The sequence below is a fragment of the Clinocottus analis genome, unplaced genomic scaffold (assembly GCF_023055335.1).
Source record: "Clinocottus analis isolate CAN_PGR_092001 unplaced genomic scaffold, fCliAna1.0.p SCAF_15, whole genome shotgun sequence".
NCBI classification, from domain to species: Eukaryota; Metazoa; Chordata; class Actinopteri; order Perciformes; family Cottidae; genus Clinocottus; species Clinocottus analis.
The window spans coordinates 5792897-5818749 of NW_027175876.1; the positions used below are offsets into that span (position 1 = coordinate 5792897).

Sequence of the window (25853 nt, forward strand, 5' to 3'; positions counted from 1 at the left end):
ATTTATGTCGCAAACATCACGTGTGCGAGTGCGATTTATTGTGCAGCGTAATTGGACGAAGGGTTGTGTAAGCGCGTGTGCTTGAACCTCACAGTGGAACTGTTTGTCGACCACTTTCTATACTGCTCTCCTCCTCCATTGCACCTCCTTAGTACAGAATGTATAGATATAATTTTACAGATTGTTGATACGGGGAAGTGATGACGGACTCCTAGCGGGGCTGTTGAAATGAGAGGCTTCGACAACTGAAAGAATTAACCCTCATATATTATTACTTGAACACATTGAGAGTTTATTTGCTAAAAAAGTGAGGCTTTTAACATCATATCTCTCATTAAATTAAAATCCATTTGAGGAATTTGGATACATTGTTTTGAAATGTCAAGAGATTGTGACACGATGGCGACTTTCCTCTCTCTAACTGTTCCTTCTTCACCTCTCTGACACATTTCCTCTCCCCGTATCACCTGTCCAATACATTTTGTTTTCAACTCTTTTCTTTTACCACATTCCTCGTCTTCTTCACCTTATGTCAAACAGAGAATGATGAAAATGCCCTTGCATCTGCAGCATAAAATACAACCTGTCTGGAGGGAGAAGCTCCAAACCAAATGTAATACAAAGAAATCGATAAAGCACTCTGAGATGTGTCTTAAATTGCAGCCTTGTTTACCTCTATAGAGATTGGTAGCACCGACTCTCCAGTGTGGCCGTATATATTTGTGAATTTAACAAACCGCGAGTTCAGTATGGAGCCGTCTTGGTTGACTGAGTTCAGGTGTGTGAGTGTATGCACGTGTAAATGTGTGTGAGAAAAGTCTTATGTAATGCTGATGGGCTACTGTGGCGAGGAAGGAAGCTCACAAGGGACGACGCTAGATGTAGGTGGAATTTAGGGCACAGACATATTTTGCAGTCTTCCTACAACAGAACGCAGACTCTGATTCTCTCACAGACAGATTACGCTCTCTTGTTCTCCCTCTCAGTTGACCTTCACACGTACGTTCTCCACAGGTTATTTGTCCTGTATGGAAGAATTGTTTTCTGTAGATTTAATCTGAGGATTAAGGATTTTGTTTCACGACGCCCTTTACATTTTGCATCAAATTGCTCTCCTTTTCACAGAATCGTTATTTTTCAAGTCTTTAATCATCTCTTTTTCCACCTCTCCTCCTCGTGCAGTGGGTGGGAGCATCCTTTCTTGAGGGGTGCAAAGTGGCAAATAGCCCCTTCCCTTTAATTAGCAAGCCTTGTTTCGGCCATCGCAGTGATGCTACCTTTGGATTAGCAACATTAATCCCTGAGTGCAGCCCCCTGGACCACAGATTAATACGGCTGTTTTCCTTGTTCACCCTAAAGCTTTGTATTCTGTCAGTTGCAGCTTTATTGCGATGCTTTGGTGCAGGAGTTATTGAAAGTGCAGGCTGAGTGGCGCAGTCAACCACTCCAATACCCCATGTTGAGAGAAGGCTGAATCGTCCTTGTGTGATTAAAACTGCTTTGGGCAGTTTTCCCAGTTTGTGTTTTTGATTAATTTCATTGTGCCACGTCTGAGCTTTCCTGCAGAGTTGCAGCATCTGCATCTTTTCTTGTGAGAACTCTTTTGCGTAAATGTAACTGTTCTCCTTGCCCTCACTGCATTAGTTGAGCATCTTTGCCAGTCAATGCTCGTTATGGTATTACATCTTTTAAGATTCGTACTGTGACGCATGATGGCTGGGTTCAGTGCTGACATATGGCCAATTTGGGACAAAGGCGGTGTATTTGTAGTGCAATTTTTTCCTGTTTTAGCTACTTCAGCACTGAAACAGTCACAAGGCTGGATTGACCAAAGGCTGCTTGCTGCTCGTTGATATGGAATCCACATATTCTGTAGCCTGATTTCAATCTGAATAATTGGATTTGATGATTATTTCCTGACCAAACCCCCATCCCGAGCATTTCAACTTGCTTATCCATCTGTTCAACACCTTAAGTTATTCAACTTTGTAGAAATGCAATAACATTGCTTACACTCACTCACATTGCAGAATGACAAGCATGTCATTAATCAATTCCCCACAATTTCCCCTAGGTCGAAGCGCAAGGTCCTGGGTCGCAAGGAATCTGATGAGGAGAAGTCCCGGGCAGGGAGCAACCCTCAGTCTCCACCCATCACCCCGACAGGCGGGTCACCAGTAGCGGTGTCCTCCTTGCCCCGCCAGTCAGGATCCATCCAGCGCAACCTTCGCAAGTCCTCCACCAGCAGCGACACCTTCAAGGCCCTTCTCCTGAAGAAGGGCAGCCGCTCAGAGACCAGCTTCAGGATGTCGGCCACTGAGATGCTCCGCACCACTGACCCTCGCTCCCAGAGATCACCCTCGGAGTCCTCGTTGGACTCCCCCGAGGCGTCACCGTACTCGCTGATGGCGCAGCACAGCCCGTGTAACTCCCCCGGCCGTGGCAAGAGGGCCACGGATGAGTGGAGCCGCTACGAGGCCTTTGCTATGTCCTCGCCGACTTCGCCATCCTTTTCGATGAGCGGCTTTAGGTACGGGCGCTCTCGCACGCCGCCCTCTGCCGCCAGCAGCAAGTACAATGCACGCAACCGAATCCTCAGCAGCCCGATGACGGTGATCTGTGAGCGCGAGGGTGAGCTGGCTGAGAGCGAGTACGGAGACACTGCAGGGAGTCTGTCAGCACCTGCTGCTCAGACGCTCCCTGTATTCAATAACTCCAATGGCACTTTATCTGATGAGAGCAGAAGTTAAAAAGCAAGGACCGCCCCTTAGATACAAGGAGCTAAACTCACTCGTCATAAACTGGCAGGGGGCAGGAAGAGGAGCCAATAGGAGGCCCCCGAGAGACACCTTCCTGAGCCCCGCCCCCTCAGCGTCACCTCGCAGGCAGTCAAATGTCAGGTGCTGATGTGAGGTCAGAGGTGGCCCCGTCATGGACCAGGCTGAACTTAGTCTGAAGTGGAGATCTGCTGCATCTTTTCATTACTCCGATGAATTCTCAATCTGTCCTTTGTCTGGTGACCCGCCCATTGTGTTCAAAGAATGGTGTTGCTTTTACTCCTGGTGTTCTTAGTTTGTTTCCATTTGTTTTGCTATTTTAATTTTTTTTTTACTTTTATGTCATTAACATGCAGGAATCTTTTAGTTTCTTCGAAGGACCAGGATGAGATAGCGAACTGAAGGAAGTGAAAAGTCACAAGTTGTAACTTGTGCTGCTGTGGTGCTACATAGCTAGACATTTGGAAAGAGTGGAATGTAGAGCTGGACGCTCACCTCGTGGATCTTCTCAGCTTCGGCTTCTCGTCCGTTGGCTCTGGAAAGTGTTTGAGAGCGCCGCGGTTTGCAAGTGTTGGCTTCAAGCCGTTCACAATATTGTGAAAAGAACCCGAGGAGGTGGCACAACAGACGGCTCCTCAGTACAGCTTCAGATACGGTTATTGGCAGGTTTTGCTTACTGCTCTTAGGTCAGAGGTTTAGTTTGCAGAGCTGGTGTGTTCAGTGTCCGTAGGAAGAGCAGGGGACTCAGTGCTGCCACCTAGTGACGGCCAGGAGGTAAACAACTGGAGAGCGTAAAAATAATTAACCAAATCAATAGATTTACTCTATGAAAAAGGCTCATAAGACCTCTATTAATTGAATTTTAGTTTGTAGATTTTGCATTTATTGTGCATAGATCTTTTCTTTGTTTGTGACTTAAAAAACTATGTTTTAAAGATTGTTTTAATAAACAAGTGATGTCATGACGTGTTTGGGAGTTAAGTTTAAATCTATAAATGTAAAGACAGAAATGACACTAGAAGAGAAACTTGTTCTCCTGTCTGGGTCTTTTAGTGACCATGTTAGGTACCAAAGAGCTGACAAATGAACCGCTGGCCGTTAAACTGGAAGTGAAGACCTTCTAAGAGTGAGAACGCTGGTCCGACACCCAGCATACAGCCCAGTCGTTGCGAAATTTGCTGAAACCTGCTAGAAGCTTTTTAGGACTTAACAGATTTCTATAATGCTGTTAATCTTTCTGCTAAGTTTATCCTTTTGCAGTTTTATATATGATCCTGTATGTAAATACATAGAGAAAATGAGTTTTAAGTAACATTTTGACTTATTTTCAAAGACTGTACATTTTTAGAGTCCTGTGTTTGCTGGAAGGGAGTGGTTACCTTTTTGTAGATTATTTATTTTCACATAGCGGGGCTGTAAAAGGTGTCGTGATCACAGTCAACCAGCGAGGTGATGGAAGCACAGGGGAGAGTTAGGAGGGCCACATTCACTACGCTGATCCCACCAGGACATTTCTTTTTCATTTAAAGGTGCTTTAAGTAACAAAATGCCATAATGTCAAGATTTATGCTGAAGCCTTCTACTGCCCTTCATCTTGAGTCATGCAAACCCCACGCTGCTGCTCACAGCTGAGTAAATGTGGTGTCCTAAGAGTCGTAAACTGAGGTGACAGGCGTACGACTTAATAGCCTCCTAACAGCCATAACACCCTGTGGTTTAATCACCTGTGACCAAAGTGGGTCCAAGCTCCGACAATTGAGCACTTTGGGCCCGAGCTTCGTCTCATGACAGGAAAACGTCTCAATTGCAGAAGGCTTGTGAGGAGACTGGACAGAAGAAGAAGTAGTGGGAGTGGAGCTGCTAATGCTCTTGTGTCTGTATAATAAAAACAAGGTAATATTTAAAGAGCTGGGTTTCTGTGTAATTTTTCTGTGTGTGTGTGAGTGATTTGCGGTCCTCTGACAGTCCCAGCACCCTAAATCGCAGCCTCATTAGCTCCGTCGCCATGGCACCCATACTCGTCCATCATCTGGAAAGCTCCAGACGTTCACCCCCCCACCCCCCAACTCCTCCAGGGGTCATCAGTTTTGTCTTTTTCTGGACGTCCTATTAGCACACACTGAGTCACAAGCCCAGCCCACAATGGAGCGTTTCGCTGACTGCAGGACAACTTCCTGTTCGTGGCCCGTGACTCAAACGTCTGCACATACATTCCCCGAAGGACCTCGCTGCCTTTTTCAACGCCTCGGCATGTCCAGAGTTCGCTCCCAAGGGCGCGCCAACACTGACCGCCTCTCTGTATTTACAATGAAGCCCCCCCCCACCTCCTATTCATAAGAGTCCCTGGCTCTCTGACACTGCGTCCACCGAGCTGTCAGACACGAATCAATAGAAACTCCTCTCTGCCATAATCACACTATCGACACCTCAGTGCGTCCCCTCTCGTGTTGTAATCAAGACCCTCGTTTTAGTAGGAAACTAAAGGACTGTGTGGACTTGAGCAGCGTGAGAGTCCAGAAACAGAAGCGTCACCGCCTGTACTGACGCAACTGTGAAGTCATTGCTAGTTTCAGCTTGAATATTCATAGTGTGCTAAAATGGGTTGAAACCAATGGCAGCCTGGAAGGAATTCAATTCAAATAAATACTTAAATTTAACACACATTCAAACCAAACAACACCATATAATCATGTATAATAAATCACCCCTGGCTAGATCCTGCATCAATTGAATCAACATCAATAACCCGAGCACCACTTTCACTGTTTATACTATATTTACACACTTCATATACTTTGCATTTTTGCATTTTTATTATTTAATTTGCTTAAATGTCTTATATAAAACTCTGCTTGCTGCTGCCACAACCAAATGTCCCCTTGGGTATGAATAAAGTATACATCCTATCCCACAGTTTTGGTCATCAATTCTGCCTAATTTACAATATGTGATGTGGAAACAAACAAATAAAACACAACAAAAAACAATCACACTGCTTGTAAACAGAATGTCCAGCTTCTTCCAGTTGATCTCTGTCACCAGAAATTGAGTTTTGGCATAGAAGTATTTCTACAAATGTCCTGCCTGAAGGTCCCCACCGGGGGAACGATACGGTTAAAGCAGCGAGCCTCGTCTGTCTGCAGCAGTGCATCGATCTGACTGGGGAACAACAGACCGAGTGTCTTTGCCTCCAGAGGATAAAAAAAGACGTCTTTTCTGCTGAGCTTCTGAACATGATATTGGGAACAATTCTGCCACGAATAAAAAAGGAACGACTCAGCAAACATGAAGCTGACGACGGGAGACGGTGAGAGAGGATAAAGGGCGAAGAGAACCGTGGCGAGAATTTCACCCGGCTGATAAAAAGGTCACAAAGACGGTTTCTGCTACAGATCAGATGAACCAATCACACGAAAGCTTCTGGCTGTTCTGGAGTCTAACTACTTTAAAGAATCCCATCACAAAATACAGATGACTAAAATATAATCACACAATGAACATGAAGGTAATAAATGTTCAGAATCATTTGATGCTGAGATATATTTATTATTGATGAGATCAGACATTTTTCATTCTTAAACATTTAGCGGGAAGTAATATCTCCCATGATTAATACACAAGTACAATGCTTCTTTCTTCATTCCCTCATAAAGTACTAGTGGTAGTCTCCCTTCTTCATGATTTAAACACAATTTCATAGACATGTTCTCGAAATACGATGATTAATATGATCAAATGTATAAAAGGATGTAAATTTAAAAAAGTGTGTTTGTCAGTTGTGTCACTTTGTTATTGCACCACCAAGCACCACAAATGTTATATATTCCATCTTAAGATCACAGGCAGATAACTACACAATCATTAATTCATTAGAGGAATGTTTTGTTTTGTTGTGGCTGAGACTTGAGTGATGATATGACCGGTCCAGCTTTACGATGACTCAGCCGCTCACCTTAATGAGTGTGATAGTGGTGACAGTGATGTTTGAGATCAGATAAAACCGACATTTGCCAACATTATGACAGACTGAGTCACCTTCACGACAGGAAAAGTATTGGACAAGAGACAAAACCTGCCGTCTGAGTTTAATGTGGAAATCGTTATAGTCTCTGTATTCGTTCCTCCTGTCCAAACTGATCACAAAAAGACATCCTGATATGATTAAGTAAGTGAGGCTGAGCTACAGTCACACAAAGACAGAGAGAAGTATGCACTTAACTCGACTACCAGTAACTCTGACTGTTACCGGTTACTCTGACAGCCTCATAAGGGTTCAGGCTCAACTTGGAGAGCATTTGTACACAATAAGGCACCGAGGACGTTAAACAATTCTTACTTTGAAACAGACTTGAAAACATGTGAACATCCACTTTATTTCTTTATTGTGCCTACTAAGTTATTATGTTAAGGTTTAGGTGAAAACAATCAGAATAGCAATGAGAAAATGAGTGTATTTTCATCAAGTCATTCATTAAAAAACAGGCACTTGTGGTGTTTGTCAAGATGCACCAGCGACAGACAAGATTTCTGACTACTTGGCTCCACCTGCTGGTAATATTGTGCCACTGCATCCAGTTTTTCTTGTTAAAGTCAATGACCTCTTCGAGCTCTCGCAATCATGTGTGTGGTCTTTTTGTCAAGATTTTCAGTAAAGTACAATTCAGTAACATTTTATCAACAAAAAAAATAAAGCAAAAAAGACAGTCAGATGTAAAAGTTTTTTTATAAAAATGTTGGTATGACGAACTTTAACAGCATTTTCCCTTCTTTCTTCTAGAATAGAAAAACTGTTGATTCCTATAGACATTTAATTTAAGTGCTGTCCTGAGTGTTATCAAATGATAATGTAATTTTATTTATTCTTCAATAGACTTAATTGACATTTCTAGTCGGTGACCTTTAAACTTGCTACTCCTGCTCCTTCTTGAGGACCCAGACCTCGTTCCTGCGGTTGGTGAGTTTGAAGGGACTGTCATACCCGGCTGCGTAGAACGGCTTGTCGACGTAATGGACGCCGTCTCTCTGCAGGCTCTCCATTAGTTTCAGGAGCTCTTCACGCTTCATATTCTCATTGGAAAAACCACCAAACGACCTGAAAGAAGAAACAAGAAGACATACCATTGAGTTCTACATATTAAAGATTTTAAGTCGTCTTTATAAACTCTTTTTTTGTTGTATGGTGTGTGCAAACAGTTGGATATATTAAGTGAAAGAATGAACCAAAGCATGAATATAAAAGGCTCTATGTATATATATATACTCTACCTGACATAAGCTGTGAACTCCTTCCTGTGCTCCACAAACACGTCCGGGTCGCTCGGCTCCGGTGGGTTTTCCTGATGCGCCTCCGGGATGTAGAAGGACACAGTGAACTGAGATTCACACGCAGGGCCGGCTCCAGGGTCCACGCGGCACGACACGGGAGCCGTCATCTCCACTTTCACCTCTGAGGAAGTCAGGGACTCATTTTTAAAAATGCATTTGAGAAAGAAAAAAAAAAAAGAATCAACACAAACAGCAGACGTGTGGGGTGTAAAACGTGAAAAAAAAAGTGTAGATGCAATAAGCAAGAAATGAAAAATGAAGGTTGACCACATGTAATCAGCTTACGAAAGATGGACAGATATTACATTTTCTAAACTAACCCTCCGTTGACAGCCGGGGGATCAAAACTTCAGTAAATAAAGGAACCTGAGCAGATGGCAGATACACAACTACAATGTTTGGCAGATGTAGAGGATTAAACAGCAGGTTTACACGTCACACTCTGCTTACACTGCAGACCAGGGCACAAACAATCTACTGTATATTCTTATGAATAATGTGGCTGTAAACTGCTGAGGAAGACAAAAGGCAGCAGTGCTGTTGCAGACTGCTGAGCAAGAACTAAAGTGCACTTTTTTATTGACTCTTGCATTTATTCATCAACTCCCTTGTCTTCACTGAAAGTTATCTGTAACTTCCTTTTGCAACATTTCAACATTATAAACCTGACTTATCTGATTAATTATTTTTCATTTATATATTATTTATTTATTTATTTTACAACACCATATATACAAAACAGCACCTAGTTGACAACGTCTCTAAATTAAGAATATTACCAGCTTCACAAAAGAAAGTTATATCAGATTGTATCTGTTGTTTTTTCACCCGACACGGACGAGATCCATTTGGCATTTTAGGAGACAAAATGGATGAAACTCACTGTTGTGATTGTTGCCTTGAATGTAGTTGAAGAGCTTGCGGAAGCCGGTGTTCATGGCCGTATCCCACTGCATCCCACTCAGAGTGGTGCTCACCCAGTTAGTGGCATGGTAGGTGCGAATCTCATAATCTTTTTCCTGCAAAATATGCATACACACTGATTTTTAATTAATCCATTGATTATTTAATCAATTAAACATTTTGCATCATTTCCTATTAACTGATCAGCTATTGTGGTTTATTTACACATCACAAACTGAATATGTATGAGCCTTACAAAAATCATTACGCCACAGTATTTAGGTCATAGTGTTTATATGGGCATTGTATTTTGGTAAATATATATTCATATTTCTTATTGTTTGACATTATTTGTACTACCGTATCATCTGTTTGTCCGTCATCCATAAAGCACCCTGAATTAAATTAACCTGATTGAAAGATTGCATAAAAATAAAGTTTGATTGATTAATACTATGAAATATTATGAAATTCAGAACCAAATCATTTCTGTTGATCGACTAATCTTTTCAGAACAGAAAACTTTGAAGAATGCTTCAGATGTCACTATCAAAGTGCCATCCTCAAATGTATGTTTGTCTCGTTTTAATTATTTTTTCAAAGCCCATAATAATCCATTCATGATGATAGAAAATATATATTTTTTAAATCCCCACATTCGAGGGGTATAAGATAAGATCTACTGTAAAAGTAACATAAACTCACTTCTCTCGTTACATGTCACGGGGACAAACAACCACCAACACCAGGCCGAAGGTTTACTGGCCATCTATCAAGAGGTCATCTACCTTTTCCTTGTCCTTTTCCTGGTCTGCTGTGTATTTAGGATTCTGCAATCCAGTTGAGAACAGCGCTTGTCCCACAGCTTTCAGCATGGTCGGTGTGGAGGAGATTCTAAGTCTCTATTTAAAGTAAAATATCAACACACTCAGGACGTCTGCCAACCATTACTTAGTATGAATCGCAGGTAATTATACAACTGCATGAACCTGCTACATCAGGTCATGAGACTACGTATTACACATTTTTGCGTAAAAAACACCTTTATAAAAATACAGGTACTACTTCAGATTCGACTCGGCCATTCCTCACCGCAACACGTACGTTGAAACAAGGAAGTCACTTAAAAATTGTAACGTTATTGAATACAGAGAGAAGGAAATGCATAATTTTACCTGTCAACTATGGCTTGTGTAAGTGCCGTCGGGGTGTGGAGCGCCTTCGTGTTTGTTTTCATAGAATCGCGTCTGTTATATAAACCGGAAGTCAGACTGGCTGAGCGAGTGTCACTTCAAAATAAGAGCTCGGTGCTTTAAAGTCAGCGGTCGCTGAGTCAATACGGAGACAGAAAAGTCCAATTTGGCTAACATTTCAAATTAGTTTGTGTGTGTTTAAGTTTCCCACAAAATGGTCCAGGAAATACGCTTTGAGTTTGAAGGTAAACCAAAACCAGAAAACAAGTTTTAATTTTATTTTTATTGTTGTATCCGGAAAAGGGACAAAGGGCAAAAACACCGCCTGACTGTATTTTACTATTTGGTGCTCTGCCTGGACTCAATACAATTATTACACTTGTGTAAAACGGTAGCATTGAACTATCTACATTTACTTTTAATTACCAAATACTTGAGGATTTTATACTTCACTACAAGATGTTAAAAAACGTTTTACTCCACTACATTTTAGTAATTTACTACTTACTATCCAGCAGTATATGAAGTCATTACAATTACCCCCAGCTCCAACATTAAAGCTATGAACACACTCATATTCATAGTGCCATAATATAATATGCAATAATCTGAAATAGGCCATTCTGCAAAAAGAGTTCTTTTACCTTTGGTATTTAAAGTATATTTTGATTCTAATAGACATACTACTTAAATATTGAAGTGAGGATTTAAATGCAGGACTTTTAATTGTAGTATTTCTACAATGTGTATTATTTGCTACATTTACTTGAATTTCCTGACACAACATAGTATGTCAAAAAAAGTTTAGTATAAGTTTGTCAAAAATGTAATTGGATAGTATGTCTTTTTACCCGTTTAAATATATTTGATAGGCTATATAATGCAATTATTTTGTCACAGAAAAGTGTCTTAACTAAAATAACAGCAAATCAACAACATTTTATATGGTGCGCTAACTTGAAGATATTTACAAAATTATATCAATATTCCAACATGATCTCAAAGAGAATATTATTATTTACAGGAGATTATATATCTCCTAAATTATCATCGTCAGGCAACGGTGGCATTCAAACAGTTTCTTGCAGCCATGGTGATCATCCCTAACATGACAGTCTGAATCAAATTTCACCAGGCAGTTGAAAGTTATTTTTGGGAAGAACATCTCCCATTTATTTACTACATTATAAGTATTTACATCATATGGATGGATAGCTAACTTTACAGGAAAAAAATAAGTCATTTGCGGAATTTAAGAAAAACACAATCCAGGGGATATGAGGCACAATCACAAAGAGGAGTAAAAACAACCTAAAAACCTACAGGACACCTTCCAAATGCTTAACAAACAAATACACACACACACACACACACGAATGAAAGATAACTTATGAGTGGAACCAAACTGCTACACCTGGAACCGATATGAACGTTGAGGCGATGGTGGGGTAAAGTCAGAACATGAATAACGTGTTTGTTGTCTTTAGACTTCAGCTACAGGTTTGCAGGAGCGCCAACAAGGTGCCAGTTTTTGAGTTGTGAGTTGTAAGAGACCGAGCAAACAGATCATGGTCCCTGTGGAGAAGAGCAGATGTAGAGCAAGGCAAGCGAGACTGTGCTTACAGCTATGGATGCATAGTTTAAGATTTTTGTCACTCTATCCAGCATTGTCCAAATCACAGATTCAGCTCTCTCGTCATTGCTAATGTGATGTATGTATACGCACACATGCGCACACGTAACTGTACAGGGACATGCAATCATACGAAGAGACGATGGCGACAGCTTTTTGACGCCATATTGTTCAGAGTCGAGTCCTATTCATTACAATCCATAGAGCCATCGAGGGCGGTGGAAAAAGCGGAAAGACAAAGTGGTTTATCAAAAAGTCCGTCCAAACGTCACCGCTGGAAATAGCAGCAAACAATTCATCCCTTGAGCTCCATAACTCCAGTTACAACCTGGTAGTAATTTATCTTAGCGACATAACATAGAGGACTGAGAGGGCCTTGGTTATAAAACAGTTTACCAATTGATATTTAAGTGGACAAAAAAAACAAAACAGGGATTAATAAAAGCTGAATTCTTTTGACAATCATGATCTATATATTGGTAGATGTTTTTATCAGGCAGTATTTTATGAATCCCTCTTTTACTAAATATCAATTAATGCATTGTATGATAACCTTTTCTAAAGCTCTAAATCCTCCAAAATTTAGTGCATTATCTGTCAATGTTGTAGCTGATGAAGCTCCGGGGCTCTGTGAGCATTTCAGTGCTGGTAATTCTGGTGGACGAAGGACAAAACATCATCTTTGGACAGTTTCTCAGGGTCCATTCGTGTCTGAGAATCATGAACTATCACCCCGTCCACCCAGGCCCAGAAAAGCCGCTCGGCGTGGCAAACACTGCAGGCGAAGACAAAGAAAGGATAGAGTTCAAGCGTAATATCATCAAGACAGCTATTACATGCATGTCCTACAGAACTGTCAATTTCTCATATAAGATTTTAGATTGAATTGATTTAATCAGAAATTGATCAATTCAATATGTGCAGAGAAGACGCTACATACTTGAAGGGGGCAGCAGAGTTGGGTGGCATTTCATAGGTGGAGGTTTTTGTGGTCTTATTATAGAAGAACTTCATCTTGGAGTTTTTACTGTAGGCCATCGTCCACGGCTCTGAGGGATGGAGAGGGAGGAGAATGCACATTTTTAATTGAAATGCAAGTCATTTAAGTATTTTGCCCCCATATCCTTAACGCTTTGACATGGCTAAAACAAATACAAATACAAAAGACAAATACGCACCGTTGACAGTCTTAACGATGTAAAGACCGGTGGGGAGGAAGTGTCGGTCATCTCTGCCGGTGTAGGACAGACGTGGGATTCCTCCTGAACTCTTTGTCAACTTCATCTCAAGCCTGGATGAGCAAAGAAGAAAACACTGTAGAAAATCCTCAACATTAAGTAATTGATTATTTAAAACTTGGCCTGATGATGTCACATATTGGTCCTGTCATACCTGACAAAGATTTTCTCCATTTCTTCCAACCTGTAAACCTCCTTGACTCTGTTTGGGAAAAGACAGAGGTTACATTTAAGAACTCCTCTAGACATGTTTTTAGACATAAAAAAACATTCACCGTTAAATATTCATTTGTGTCTGAGACATGTTTATTATTTATTTTTATTAATAAAACTGCTTAAAATTACATCTATTCTCAATTTATGTGCACTGGAAGTTTCAAGTTTCTACATCAGATCTTCATTTTGGACCATGATTGGCCTCCAAACTCATTGCAATGTCAGAAAATCATGCTCATCTTCTAGAGTATTTTGATGGCATATTGACTGAGAGATGTGGATTTATGTGATCAGAAAATGTGACACAGGGTATAATGGCTAAACTTTGTTTTTACATTTCCACAACAATCAACAATATCGTATTATGTGGTATTAAGTTTGTGTGTTTTGCTTCTCATGCTGTCTACCCTTCCAGTGCATTCCACGAAGATAAGCGTCATTGAAAATTGTTAAATTAATTGAAATTAATACCTGATTGGATTCATGTCTGGTCTGCTGGGTTTGGCCACTGCCTTCACAAACTTCTCAGCCATTTGGATCCTGGACATTCAATGGACATTATTTACTAAACTTTCGAAACTTGGTATTAAAAGTACATTGTATTGCAATACATTTCAATGTATTCCTTAATATCTAATTGTAAAGTATACATATCTGCCTTACAATGAGATGATTTTGCAGCAATTTATAAAAGCCTAAGAATCAGTGATGAGGGTGACGTTGTCCTACCGCTGGTTGAAGTGCTGCCATCTTACATCAGTGCCGTTCAGTACCAGCGCGTCCATGACGTGCACTGCGTTGATTCTGCGCTGAGCTTTTCCCTGTGGACCCAATTAACTATATTCATACATGTAAACCATAATCACAAGCAGCAAACAAAGGGGGTTTATTCAGGCTTATTTCTGACGGGATACAATGATATAGAAAGCATGACACACAACAAAAGTACACATCTTATGAGAACAATTATTATTTCACAATTAAAAGAAATGGAGCCAAGCTAAAAGGTATTGGGACATTGGCTCACTTATTTAAGTCTGTTTTCCCACTCACCTCGCCTTTCAGCTCTTGGACAATCTCCACACTTAGAAGTGTATCTCTTGGCAGCTCTAGCTTGAAATTCTCCAGTTTCTTCCAGCGCATGACCATCTTCCCATCCCAGACGTATATCTGAGACTTCTGCAACCAAAGAGAAGAGGAGAGAACCAATGAAAGACATGAAATCAGCTTAAATCACAGGCTACCGTGCTTTTTAAAAAAAAAGGTCACAACTCTTCACCTTAATAAATATAAAGCATTAGAGGTGAATAGACTGAATAAATAGATAGATAATTAACTGAATTTGATAATACAGGCCTGGGTGCCCCATTACTGTGTGTAATATTGCATGCAGGATTGGAGCTGCTACTTGATTTCAAATGTGGAACATTTTGAAAAGACAAATTATATCTACAGTTCGAAGCCTTCATTTATTGTTTTGAGCCTCTTACTGACTCACCCCCAGTGCGAGAAGGAAGATCTGCTCTCCACCTCCCACAATGCATCTGTGGTCCAGGATATGACGCAACTTCTCAAGTGAAGTGGCGTTGAGGGATGCGAGCTTACACTGGAACGGCTCCACATCCGAGTGCTAAGAAGCAAGAGAGCAGGAAGACAGATATGGAGTTCACACTTCAAGAGGACAGAACTATATAATTTTCAAATCACAGAAATCTCAACCTTTGGGAGATACTGTTTCTTATTTTTAATGTATTTTCATTATTACCAGATGGAATTATCTGACCGCACACATTTATCAGAATTGTAGGGTTTCTCCAAATATATTAACTGACCTTGATCAGTTCGTAGAATTTTGTCTTTGGGTCTGAGGAGGCAGGAGTGACTCTGGCCTTGTCTGGGACCTGGGAGTAGACATACAACATATAATCAAGTGGAATAACGTAGAATGAAACTGCTTTTTTCAACAAACTCTTTCTGTTAGTTCTGTTTTAGTTCTCCACTCACCGACCACAGTTTCAGACACTTCTTTCTAATGCCTGCCTGCTTCGACTCTGTAAGGGTCCTGGAGAAATAAATGTCACTCAGTCAGACATGAACACAGACATGAACACCATCACTCATGGCTGTACTGCAATAGAGAGCAACAAATACCTAGATAAGTGCAAACAAGGTTACTTACGGGTCGATGACAAAGGCGTGGATCTTAGCCAAGGCCTTGATCTGGACTACACAGAGGCTGCAGTGAGAGTTAATTCAATTTCTTTCAGTCAATCAGTTTGATTTATTATGGCTATTAGTGATGTTGTGTGTCTGTACCTCTCATTGGAGTTGACCATAAACTGGTAGAAGTCGGTGTCTTCCTTGATGATGCTCAAGGGAACCACGTCCGTAACGTCGTCGTCGGTGTTCCTCAGCTGGTTCAGTTTCAGGTTGACTCTGAACATGTATTCCCTGACGGCCTCTGAACCGGGCTTCAGACCACGACACACTACGTACCTGTGGATGTGAGCGGAAAGAGTTTAATGGACGCAACAATTTTCTTTGTTCTTAGACTAAATCAAAAATTGGATAGATAACAGAGAGACTGTCCTATTTACAGTAGTTGAGACGTTGCATAGTTAACTTTTCTGGCTTAACCTAATTTTAATTCTGATTCTGATCACACAGAAAGTCACAAAACCAAATCTTAGAGCAAATATTGGGACATCCCAGTTGAGGGGGCTTATGTCGGAGAACATGCAGGTTACACATGTTACAAAGGGTTTTTAATAGCCCTACATAAGTAACCAAAGCCAAACAGGACTTCTTGAACATACTGCAGGCATTCACACACAGACGCAGCCTCACCTCTCAGAGTTGGCGGGTCTGCTGGTGACGGGCTTGAAGAGAGAGATCCTTTCGAAGCAGAGGTAGAGCAGGTAGACCAAACCCACACAGAATGGAGTGAAGAGGTCAAAGGTCTTACAGACAAAGTGACCACCTTGAGGAGACAAAAAGTCACTATCAACCATTGAAAAAGGAAAATTTGCCAGCTCTTACGTGGATGTCCAATAAGTGTTATTGGTAATAGTAGTCAATTAAAAGATATGAATTCCTCCGTGCCTGCTATTGTGATAAAGAAAGCTTGAGACTTTGCAGCTGCAAAATCTTGTGTTATTCCGACATCCAGCACTGTCAGTTGACGTGATTGTGAAGTGGCGGCTATTTCAGATAATTTGCGACTGCATCAGCTGGGCACGAGGATACGGCCGGCAGGGAGACTCGAGGAAGCAATGCATCCTGGTGCATGTAGGCACTGCCGGCACGACTTAACGAATAGGAGAGCTTGGCTATTTTCAGTTAATATAGCATGCACTAAGCAATTAAGCGAACATCCACATAAATGGTTGACAAGTGCACAAACATAAAGAAATGGGTACCATAACATGAATTTGATAAATGTACATCAGAGTTTTTAGGACATTTAGAAACATCAGTAGATGTCCACTTGGCCAGAGTTTAAAAAAAGGAGTCATAAATAAACAGGTATGCAGACTTACAAACTTGGTGACTCGTCCATTCATGCACATGTGTACACATACCTGTCCTGAGTGTAGAAAGGGCAGTGAGGAACTGACAGAGCAGCAGCTGTTTGCTCAGGATCTCCTGGATGTTTTTCTGGCCTTCCACAGAGAAACCCTAACAAAAAAAATCATTTCACTAAAAGTGATCAAATTAATTAACAAAAAGCTAAAAATCTCAGTTCAACTCACCAAGAGCAGGAATATGTGACCTCATTTGTGTTTGTTATCTAAATGTGAGATGCAGTGGCTAAAAGTATGTGAAATAGTCTCACCCCATCTGCCATGAGAATGTGCAGCCCTCTTCTTTCAGTACTCTCATGGACAAAGTTTCGGAAGGCAGTCATGTTTTCTGGCCGAGTGATGTCTCCATCCCCATCCATCCCTCCCTCACCTGGGGACACACACAGAAGGTCAGGCGTTCACTGAATCATTCATCAACTGAGACGTGACCCGTGTCTGTTCTGCTGAACGGGATGTGTGAGCGTACCATAGTAAGGCTCAAACAGCTCACTCGGCGCCGCAAAGAAATCTTCCAGTTTGAAGTCACAGGGTCCTTTCAGCGTCATGCCAAACCCCTTGGCGTGCCAGCGCCTCCTCCACAGTATGTACTCCGAGAAGCCTCCAGGCCCTGCGCAGATGTCGCCGAAATACAGCAGTTCACCCTCGCGGTCCTTTGTCAGAGGTTTCTAGATAATGAAAGAGGTTTGAATCACTGTTGTTTCTAATGAGCGTGCGTAAACAAAAGTTCAGTACAAGACATATTAACTGTTACTCTGAACAACTCACCCCTTGTGAATCCTTTGGGTTGGTGAACATTTGGTCAAAGCAATGGTCGATGTTGGCCATTTTCATCGCTGCTCTAAATACAGAAAGAACATAATACAAAATGTCACTGTGTTGAAAAGGGTCCATGTTAAAATGTAAACAGTTGGATTCTATTCAACTGATTTTATTTTGACAGAATATATATTGTAAACAAAGATTTAAGTATGTGCAAAAATATTAAAATGTACAAAAGAAATTAAGGTAAATAAATCTTTAAAGAAGCAAATTATGTGCACAATATTATCCATATAGATCATTTTTCAACACTGTTGTGAACTTTCTAAAGACTGACCTGTTGAGGAAAATACCTCCCCTGACAGTCTCGTAAGGGTTGGAGCGTGTCCGTGCTCTCCTCATCTCCTCGCTCTCCAGGTCATCAAATACTGTCTGAACATCAAACATACACAGTGGTTTACACAAAGAAAAGACCATTGATATCCTCATTCAGCAAAGCGGCCGCTATTATTTGTGCAAATAAAGCATTTAACCCGACATTCACACTAAATTAAGTAGCTTTACGAGGTTTGTGATTTTGCATGGTAAATGTCTTCTCGCTAATTTCCCCATCTGTTCCCTGAACATTAGATATATACTGCTGAAGTATTGAGATTATGTCATTTTATGTATAAAATAAAGAAGGAAGTAAAATAAAAGAGAAGTTAGAACTCACCTTGCACCTTAGTAAAGTGTGTAGAAAATCTTCAGTGCAAAACTCTGTCTCATCCTCAATCTTAAGTTTTCTCTGTAAGTGGTCAAAATAAAACATCAAAAACCAAACATGTACATTTGAAGTAAAATAGTGTGCCAGGGTGAACATTGTGTATTGATCTACGTGAGTAGAAACTTTAGTGTTTGTATTTACCGCTCCAAGTTTCATCCAGTCCCTCAGCTCATCTGCATCCGGTGTCTCTGTGGTGCATTCTGGGAACCAGTCTACCTTTTGTTCGGCACTGGGCTGGACAGACAAACAGAAAAAGATGCAAATAAAGAGAAAAATCAACCAAGATGAGAAACCAATAATGTTTTTTTTTTTAAATTGTTTGTTTTTATCTGGTATATTACATTTTCTTCATCACACACATAGCTAACCCATGAACTCCATCACCATTAATATTGATGTTTTATTGTGGATGTTTATTGTTTTATGTGCTTGTTGTCTGCTTTGTTCTCTGTATTCTTTTTATTGGAAAGTGCATTTGGACAATACTGCATGGTGATTCTGCTAATTTAATAAAATGGATAAATTGATTGATCGTTCAATAATAAATATTTCACTTAATTTAAAGAAAACATCACATGGTTATTATTTGCTTCTGTGTACCTCTGGTTCATCGCGCCAGTCAACATTGAGCTCCCCCTGAAAGCCCTGCAGCGTGAGACCAAGACCCCGTCTCCCTCGCTGGTTGGAGGCCTCCACAATCTCCTTGCGTCCCTGGCCAAACTTCCCCAGACCTTCACCTTCACGGAAGCCCATCTTGGCCTAAATGTATAAAATGCAAGAGAGATAAAGGGAGTGAGGAAAAGACAATGGAAAGCACAATTTGATCTGAATACTAAATAATCTAAAAATGTCCTAATCTAATAATCTTATATAGGTACAATTGGAAATTCTGCAACGGACTCTGAGACTGCCAAGAGTTAAATATCTAGTGTTACTTAGGGTTTCAGTATATTACCATGAGTTTCTGTGACACACTGTTGTACATAGAGAAATTGGAGGAGGCCTGGTTGGGGTCAGTGTCTTGGTCATCAAGGGATGATATGGAGGGCATTGAAAATCCTGGTCTCTGATCCTCCTGGTCACTGAGGGAATCATTTTGGCTGGAGTCTAGAACACAGGAGCAGGCAGACACACCAAAGTAAACAAACACACTTCACTTTAATAATAATTACTTCACTTAACAGCTTTGGGTCATCATGCTCATCAAATCCCTTTTCAGCATTTACAATCTTTTGCTGAAGTGTGTTCTAAAATGAGAAAAAAAAAACACCACTGTATAGTCTCCTCTGGAATTTGATCATGAGCATATTTGAAAAGAATAGACCCCTTAATATAGAACTAACTCATTTTTTAGATGGCAAATCATTGCTCTAATGACAGAACGCAAGTTAATATATATCTACCTTGTCTGGATAATTGCGACTCTTCATCTGAGCTGCTGTCTTCACGATGCCTCTTTTTCTCCTGCACTACTGTTGAGGCTGCTTCACCTCTTCTCTTCATTTTAGCTTAAATCGAGCAGAAAGGACACATATAATTAGATTATCTGTACACAAAAATCAATTAAGGACATCAAAAAATATATTTAAACATTTAAAATGATTTAGAGTTCAAAACATTAAAAAAAATGGTTTTAATATAAATAAAAAACAGAGCAACAGAATCGTATTGTGTACACTTCCAAAGAACAACGGCAGACTAAAACAGCAAGTATGACAATAAAGCATGTGTTGTGTAGGCAGCCAAAAGCATTGAGACGGATAGTGCTGAAGCTTAAACACGTATTCAAATAACTAATTAGTGGACACTGCATGAATTTGACATAAGGTTTGACCTTTACTAAACAAACAAAACGAAACAAATGTTTAGTTGGAACTGCAATGGTTGCCTTGATATTAATGCATATGCACTGACTTGCACACGTCCTTACATATGAATGCCCAGTAAACAGTATATCAATATGTATGAACAGGATCAACAGAAAAGGTGCAAAGCTGCTTTGTTTTTTTGCTGTTTTGCGGGTCATGAGAAACCCCGAGGTAAGCGCAATACAAACCATGTATGTTAAGGTTTTAGGTCAGATGCAACGTAACTTAAGTATAGCTTTACTTTCATCGCAAATGAATATTATCAACAAGTCTCGCTTGGTTATTTTGGGACATTTATCTCCAGTTAGCGACTTCCGTGTGTTAAACTTATAATTAAAAAAAATATGTTGTAGTTAGCGGCAGTCAGCTATCAAAGTTAGTTAATGTCGGCTCATGCCACTCTCCCAAGCTGTACTATTGCAGGAAAACAACACAAATAAAGTAAACAGACTGGTCTGCTTAGTGTCATAGTGGGTGTTATCGGTGTTTTCTGCGAAACGAAACTGCGCAGCTGTGTAGCAACTTTAGCCGTTAGCCAGCTAGCTCTTAACAGCGCCAACGAAAAACTCACTTCTGTGGCGACACAGCAGCGACAAAACGTTAATTCCGCATTTGTTTCGAGCTTTCCCCGTTGGATTTGTATTTGCATGGAAACTTTTGTTATAAATACAACGTTTTTTAAAGTTTACATTAGCCCGCGTTCTGCTTTTACAGATTTCAGGGGTCCTTCGTTTTTTGACGACACGCAATGATGACGCGCGTGACGTAACGTCTGTCTGTACAGGTGCCTGCGTTTTTGTTGTTGTTATTACTGTGTTTTATTTATTGAATTCAATGAATTTTATTTGTGACCTTTTCATTTATTACCTGTTGTTACTTGGGATTATGACGTTATTATACACATTAAATGTAACATGCAAAGGTAATTTATTTATATTGTTAATGAAATGCTGACATTTTAGAAGAGACGATGTATGAAAGAGAAGTAACGTCATTGTTGATCTTGGTGATATGACACTGTCGCACCCAAGGGACGACAAAAATTGTAATTTTAGGCTATTTACTGGCTTTTTTTTCATTCAATCTGTCTGTAATCACAATTAAACTGGCCTGGAGAATTAAGCTATGTACCAAGTGAAAATGGCAACTTCCCTTATTTGTGAATGCAGGCAGCTTTGATTTTATTGTGCCTCAAAAAATACTGCTACAAACTACTCATTTTTAAAAAACTTAATTTTTATTGTATTGTGTGTGTGTGTGTGTGTGTGTGTGTGTGTGTGTGTGTGTGTGTGTGTGTGTGTGTGTGTGCATGCCTGCGTGCGTGTGATTAAGTGAGTAGATATTCCTTTAATCAGTCTCACGTGCCCTTTACATTGGGCTTAATCTGTTCTTGGCATGTGAGTTAAGGGATCTGAGCTCCCCTTAAAAACAATTATTCGTCTATTTCCAGAAGTGCTTTACAATGGTTTAAATAATAAATAACTACAATAAAAAACATATAGCCTTCCTGTGAGAAAGAAAAGCACTCACACATATGTCAGCACAACCTTTATGGCTCCACGCTGTCCGCACAGTGAGTAAAAATATGTTTTCTCCCACAGGCTAAATTAATCAAATTTAAGTGTATTTTCAAAATGTGAGCGCTGAGCCAGGTACAGTAGATCCTATAGGATTATGTTTCAAGTTTCAATCTCTTCCTTTCGTGATGTAGCTTGAAGCAAACGTTTAACCTTTCAGTGCATTGCATGCCTTCATTGATGAGTCTGTGAAATCCTTCTTAGAAGAAACAGCGTCACTACCCTGAATTCGTGACACCAAAGAGACAAGCACTGATGCTCTGCTTCCTGATGGTAATTTCGAAATACTGAAAAAAAGAAGAAAAGTAATTTATGTTGAAAGGTGCGGGATGGACTTCTTTAGGATCCTTGGGGTGGCTCAATTTACACATAATTACACTATCTTTTTCAATTGTAACACAAATTTGAGATTATACAACGTCTACAATTTTAGTATGTACTTTTGGGTAAATTGTTTAATTAAATGTATGTTTAATTTAAATGAGCTCTCACAGAATGTGTGTTTGGCATTTGTTTTGCCTATTGACACACTAACAATTGTTTTTGCGATGCAATTTGCCCTTTAATTCTACCTAATTCCTAAACTCTCCCAGTGACCCTAGCAGACGTTGTTACAATGCTGCTTCGTCATTGATGGGGTTGTGTGCTTCTTCCTTACATAATTGGTGGCCAATGGATGTACATGTATGAACATCTCAGGTATATTAATCCATCACAACTCACTCAACTCGCTAATCCTCCACTGACACAAATGCAAAGACACACACCAACACAATCCAACACCATGTGACCAACTTACGCAATAAAACCAGGCTTTATCTACCACCTGTAGGAATTGGTCTTCCTCAAGGGAAATTGCCACAGTGCAGGTGTGTGTATCTGAGAAAAGGAGCGAGGAGTGTGTTTTTCCCGGCACAGGGGAGAGCTGCTGCCACACTCAGCCTGGTGCATAAGACAGAGGAGAGAGACACGGGAGGCTTCACAGGGATAAAGTTGCTTAGCAGACAGTCCTGAGGGCTGGTTGCAGTGGGGACTCTTGTGGTTTCTGCTTTGAAGCGCTGAAGAGAACAACAACAATGTTTTTTCGCATCCCTCGACTGACCCCTGGATATATAAGATACCTCCAGGTGTGTAACATGCTTTCGGTCAATTTCCTGCTTTATATAGGTTAACGATTAGTCTTGGACATCAAGAGACATCTGCAGTGTTATAACATTAGAACAAATTTTCTTAGAGCCTCTAACAACAAACAATTCTTTAAATCCAGAGCCTGCACATTTCTCTTTTGATACTGCTTCAGTAAAATGTTGGTGTTGCATTGATTGTTAACAAAACAAACTCAAGATTTCTCTTAAACCTTAGGTATGCATTTAAAATATATAATATAATATTCATACCTGCAGAAAAGTTCAATATAAATATAAAATATATTTGTATTGAGTGTATTGACTGACTCGTCACTGTACACAAAGTGCCCATGTGTGTGTGTGCCATGGCAGGATTTAGAATAGAGGATTACAGCAGCCTGTCTTTGAATGGATTTGAATTAGAGATGCTTTAGTTCCTTAGATTCAGCTAAATGCCCTCTAATTGGATCTCCAGAGGAATAGCATGAGATCCTCGTTCCCAGTCAACCTGGTGGGCATTTCAGAGACCTGCAACTAGATTTAGGAACTTACAGTAAGGCTATATGTCTTAAAAACAGATTTTGGTAAACCTTGTCAGTTCATCAGAGTTCATGTCAGATTATTCTCACTCACAATGAAATATGTCTGGATAACACAAATTACCAAAACTTGAGCCTGTTGTGTACTTTTATGACTGAGGAGATACACCTCTGTCGCTGTCTTCGGAAGATCGTGCATCTCAAAAGTGAACATCTGTATGTTCAGTTTTGTAACAATGCTTTTTCAGATAACCATGTATTCTGTAAACAAACATTTATCTCCTTAAAATGTAACTTAAAAATTCAAACCAAATTCCCAAAATGTTGGAGACTCACTGCTTTCACTGGACAGCGACTAACTTAACAGGGATGAGCGAAGAAAATAACTGAATTTATATCTGACTTTAGGAAATGTCTTGGATTGGCTCAAACGTCTGAGACGTCTCCAAACCTGCACAGGACTGACACTGACATGAGATTAAATATGTATTGAAACTTGATCAAATGGAGATCCTGGTGCGTCTTTTCCCTTATGGTAAGACTATCGCTGGGATTTGGCAGGCGTGCGACCAGGGTCACCTCTTTAAGGACTCTACCACAGCCAGAGCCAGGAGGAACGCTGCTGGCACGTTGCCTTGGTCGTCATCATCTCTGGCGATGATCGTGCCCGGTGGTAGATGTCGTGGCGTCATGGGTGGTGACCCCTGCTCTCTCTTTCAGACTCAGGCAGCTCAGACTGTGCTGCAGAGCCGTGAGGCCCCTGTGATGCCGCGCATGGCCATCCTGCTGGGCTTCATGGGGATCGGCATGTCCGGCTACAGCACCCGCCAACTCACACTGAACTACAAGCCGTCCAGCCACCTCTTTAGATAAGACGGATGAAGGACGGGGGAATATACATACACATGCATCCATTTCTTTGCTGAAGGTTTGACATTTCGGGAAAAATGCTTGCTCAGACTGTTTCTGCTGTTGCAGTGGAGACTCTAGGAAGTTAGCGGTTGTGGTAAAGAAACTGTTGCCACTTAACTCCCTTTAAACACTGCACTGCTGTTTTTACACAGAGTTATTTTATTACCATTTCAATTCTTTATGCTAAGCTAATTGGCTGCTAAATGGAGCCTTATTTATCGATCTCATCCAGAAAGCAAAAAAGCATTTATCTCAAAATGTCAAATTATTCGGCAATATGAAAAGACCAACATGATTGAAAGATGTGATGCTACCAGGTTTTTATTTAGTTTTTTCTCTGTGCATAGTAATCTCCTCATTGTGGTTCAATTTCAGTGTCATCCTGGTTCTGGATTTCATGATGATTGTGTTGTGCTTGAGATGAATAGTTTGTGGCCATAAGGCTTTGTTGTAAAAACAAATTCTCCCTATTTAAAACTGCCCAGTTAAGTGCAGTTTTTTTCTTGTGATGCAGTGGAACAAAAAGGTAGCTTTGGATGTTTCAGGTGACCTCTGGTTCACATTGAACTTGAACCACAATCCCCTTGCCACAAGTCCCTTGTATTATCATGGAGTATTCAGTCAGAATTTCCCATTTAAATTATTACTTTCAAACACATCAACAGTTTTAAAGTGCTTAATCTCTTTCAAAGTTCTCATTCATTTAATCTGCATTACTTCATCTTCTGCCACTTAAACAATGTCTATGTCGTAACAGAGAGTTTACAGGTTGCTACTCTTTCAGAGAACAGACATTGCGAAGTCTTGTGATGTTTGCTCTGATTAAATTTAGATGGAAATCACATCAGCAGCAGCTTCAAAACAGAGAATTCATGCAATTATATTTCAGGCTGATTTCACTCTTAATTCAGATTGATAACACGAGTTTTTCTGATATTTCTCTTCTTTGTGTTAGCGTGACAAAATATCAGAGGAAAAAGTAAGGAATTGCACTCAGTCTGTTTGGTGAAGCTGAACACCTGAAAATGCACAGAGAAAACGCTCAATAACCAGAAATATAGGAACTGTGTTACCCTCTGATGTATGAACGATGCTACTTTGCACTTTTTTTGTGTACATATCTTGCACATAATCATGTACGTATCACTTTGATGCTGAATGAGATTAATAGAACGTGACACTGGGTGCTGCCAGCCTGTGTTGTGAGCTGGACTGGGAGACATCCAGCTGGATTGACAAACTGCTGTGTTGTTGCCGGGCAGAGGAACCAGGACAGCCATCCTGGATACCACCCGAACCAACAAGTGAATCCACCCGGATTTCTCCCTGTTGCACACCACCGTCAGACAAGACGAATGTAGATGAATGACCACTACGGTCTCTTAACAGTGTCAGCCTTGTTTTGGCTGTATATCTCTTGTGCACAATGTTTTGTA

At 40.5% G+C, this 25853-nt stretch overlaps 3 protein-coding genes across 6 annotated transcripts in view; 1 reads left to right on the forward strand and 2 right to left on the reverse strand.

The window, feature by feature from the left end:
- The window catches only part of nhsl1b (NHS-like 1b), a 97101-nt gene extending 92419 nt beyond the window's left edge, over window positions 1-4682 (forward strand). For all 4 annotated transcript variants that reach the window (XM_068576923.1, XM_068576924.1, XM_068576925.1 and 1 more), the window contains one exon: window positions 2075-4682. In XM_068576923.1, coding sequence (XP_068433024.1) covers window positions 2075-2750 — 676 coding nt within the window. In that variant the 3' untranslated portion in view covers window positions 2751-4682. The remainder of the gene's footprint in view (window positions 1-2074) is intronic.
- A 1632-nt stretch (window positions 4683-6314) lies between these two features.
- Window positions 6315-10261, reverse strand: hebp2 (heme binding protein 2). The gene is made up of 5 exons (XM_068577075.1): window positions 10181-10261; window positions 9794-9907; window positions 8986-9121; window positions 8043-8223; window positions 6315-7869 (listed from the first exon to the last, which is right to left on the reverse strand). The coding sequence occupies exons 2-5, from the start codon at window positions 9878-9880 to the stop codon at window positions 7686-7688; spliced, it is 588 nt and encodes a 195-aa protein (XP_068433176.1). The 5' UTR covers window positions 9881-9907; window positions 10181-10261; the 3' UTR covers window positions 6315-7685.
- A 1076-nt stretch (window positions 10262-11337) lies between these two features.
- On the reverse strand, window positions 11338-20994 carry cmtr1 (cap methyltransferase 1). The gene is made up of 24 exons (XM_068577734.1): window positions 20834-20994; window positions 19798-19902; window positions 19350-19501; window positions 18995-19153; window positions 18536-18628; window positions 18344-18415; window positions 17966-18060; window positions 17635-17707; window positions 17336-17534; window positions 17121-17239; window positions 16867-16963; window positions 16133-16265; window positions 15602-15781; window positions 15465-15521; window positions 15290-15347; window positions 15118-15186; window positions 14784-14915; window positions 14339-14464; window positions 14015-14106; window positions 13757-13825; window positions 13224-13271; window positions 13010-13122; window positions 12772-12880; window positions 11338-12606 (listed from the first exon to the last, which is right to left on the reverse strand). Exons 2-24 carry the CDS (start codon window positions 19895-19897, stop codon window positions 12471-12473), a joined length of 2481 nt encoding a protein of 826 aa, XP_068433835.1. The 5' UTR covers window positions 19898-19902; window positions 20834-20994; the 3' UTR covers window positions 11338-12470.
- Between the last annotated feature and the right edge of the window lie 4859 nt (window positions 20995-25853).

Excerpts from the sequence above, each read along its gene's own strand:
- cmtr1 (XM_068577734.1), bottom strand. The coding sequence starts at position 19,897 with ATGAAGAGAAGAGGTGAAGCAGCCTCAACAGTAGTGCAGGAGAAAAAG. Across the intron at positions 16,266-16,866 it reads CCTTTCTACACTCAGGACAG|GTGGTCACTTTGTCTGTAAG; the intron begins GTATGTGTACAC and ends TGTCTCCTCAAG. Across the intron at positions 12,607-12,771 it reads AACTCTGCTGCCCCCTTCAA|TGTTTGCCACGCCGAGCGGC; the intron begins GTATGTAGCGTC and ends CTTCGCCTGCAG.
- hebp2 (XM_068577075.1), bottom strand. The coding sequence starts at position 9,880 with ATGCTGAAAGCTGTGGGACAAGCGCTGTTCTCAACTGGATTGCAGAAT. Across the intron at positions 8,224-8,985 it reads TCAAGGCAACAATCACAACA|AGGTGAAAGTGGAGATGACG; the intron begins GTGAGTTTCATC and ends TGACTTCCTCAG. Across the intron at positions 7,870-8,042 it reads GAGTTCACAGCTTATGTCAG|GTCGTTTGGTGGTTTTTCCA; the intron begins GTAGAGTATATA and ends TTCTTCTTTCAG.